Source organism: Pyxicephalus adspersus, chromosome 9, assembly GCF_032062135.1.
Source record: "Pyxicephalus adspersus chromosome 9, UCB_Pads_2.0, whole genome shotgun sequence".
Classification (NCBI taxonomy): Eukaryota; Metazoa; Chordata; class Amphibia; order Anura; family Pyxicephalidae; genus Pyxicephalus; species Pyxicephalus adspersus.
In genome coordinates this window covers 64,506,475-64,508,488 of record NC_092866.1, presented here as the reverse complement: position 1 = coordinate 64,508,488, position 2,014 = coordinate 64,506,475, and the positions used below count along the sequence as shown (strand labels likewise).

At 50.9% G+C, this 2,014-nt stretch overlaps 1 protein-coding gene across 1 annotated transcript in view; it reads left to right on the top strand.

Annotated features, from left to right (window-relative positions):
* Positions 1–206: 206 nt before the first annotated feature.
* Positions 207–2,014, top strand: part of NDUFB7 (NADH:ubiquinone oxidoreductase subunit B7) — a 3,596-nt gene continuing 1,788 nt past the window's right edge. The window contains exons 1-2 of the mRNA XM_072422324.1: positions 207–409; positions 1,506–1,674. Of these exons, the coding sequence (XP_072278425.1) occupies positions 313–409; positions 1,506–1,674 (266 nt within the window). The 5' untranslated portion in view covers positions 207–312. The remainder of the gene's footprint in view (positions 410–1,505; positions 1,675–2,014) is intronic.

The following is a 2,014-nucleotide window of genomic DNA, read 5'->3' as shown; positions in this document are numbered from 1 at the left end:
CAGCGTCCCTATCTGGCCAAAGGAGACGCTGTGAATGGTTGAAGCAGTCCTGCTGAGTTACCTTTGCTTGCTACTTTATGGTATACTAAGCGCGTCCGCCCTTGACACTTGTAGTCCGCAGTGTCTTCAGCTGAGTGTCCTTGGGGCGGCCATTTTTCTGTAGACCAAAATACAACGCTTTTCTATAACATAGTGTTCTCCAAAATGGCGCCTGTTCCGGAGACCTATATTGACGGCGGTACTTAGCCTGAGGAGGCCGTAGCTGTGTGTCATAGGAGTCTGCGGAGGTGACCCTCGGGTGTCCGTGCAAACATGGGTGCTCATCTGGCGCGCAGATACTTAGGGGAAAACGAACCGGACCCCTTGAATATACCGGCCAGTCCAGAAGGGGAACATTTCAAAGAAAGAGGTGAGTTATATGTGGAGCTGTTATCCAGAAATGTCATGGGGGGGGGGGGGACTACTACTCCCAGCATGTCCAGCCTGAGGGGATGGGAGGGACTACTACTCCCAGCATGTACAGTCTGAGGGGGTAGAGGGATTCCCAGGGGGTGTCACTCAGGGTGCATCATGGAAGGACTACTACTCCCAGCCAGAAGCAGTGTTGTTCAGCCCCATTGTGCACTATGGAGGGACTACTACTCCCAGCATGCTGTTACACGATCCATGATGGGGGAAGTAGTACAGCATAGCATGTTTCCATATAGTATGGATGCAGTCAGGAAGGAATTTATTGCCCCAGCAGTGTTTTGCTCACTTGGCCTTCCTGGACCTGTGACAACCATCACATTCATTTCCTGTACAGGTGTCACCGGAACAGGAAGTGAGGGAAAATTTCACCCTATGGGGTAAAACGTGACCGATATATGAACACTTACCTCACCTTCTGCAATACAAAACTGGTGAGGTTGGTGCATGGGGGACCCCAGTGTACCTTAATGGGGTGGGGGCTTTCATAGATGATTCTTTGTATCATTAAAGCTTAGTTCAGCATTAGCACTGTGGCTGCATAGATGTGTCCCCTGCCGCTGCGTGTTTCTGTAAGTACTGCGACGGTGCATGAGATGCATGCGCTTTGTTTACACTTCCTCTGTAACGCGCAGTACATGCGAAGCATTGCAGTGCTGTTACCACTGGTCAGCCATTGGGGTTTCCTTCGGAATGACGCTCCAGCGCTCATTATGTCACTCACCACGCAATGTGCCCCCCCTTCCCCCTCTTTCCAGCGTCATTCATAGCTTGGCACGATTGCTCCCTGGATGTAGTAACTTCTGAGGTATGTCCTTGGCCAATTAAGATGGATGAAGACCCCAAACCCAAAAGAAGATAGGACAAAGATGACGGTGGCAGCGATGAGAGGCATTATGGCCTTGGCAGCGTTGCTGGAGGGGGGGAGGGGCACCTGGTCAGGTAGGTTTCTCCCTCCTCTGGTGACAACTGTAACATTTCTGTGTATTCACCCTCCATGGAGGCTCTCCGGTATAACGAATTCTCTTCTCTTGCAGTCATGGTGGCCACTCAGGAACAGATGAACCTGGCACAGCTGCCGTTGGCACAGCGGGATTACTGCGCACATCACCTGATCAAATACATGAAGTGTAAGAGGGACATGTATCCAAATATCTTCAGCTGTAAGCACGAGCGCCACGAGTGGGAGTACTGCCAGCATGAAGAGTGAGTATTCTGTATATAAAGGGTAACTCCGCACATCACTGCCCACACCACTCAGAGATACTGTAACTGGGCCACATTGGCCACTAATGGTCTCGGGAAACCTCACCTGGGGCCCCTGCTGCCAACCTCCTGAGAATGTGGGAGTAGCAGAAGGCAGATTGCACAAAAAAATGTCTCTTTGCTGAGCCTTTATGATTAAAAGAACTGAAACCCAATTAATAAAAGGGGTGGAGCCAGGGACTGGTGGGTTTATAGCCAGGGAATGAAACTCACAAAGTCAGGGGAAATCGGAGTTTTAGTCCTGGAGAGGAGCCACCACACCTGTGCAATACTGAGGGGG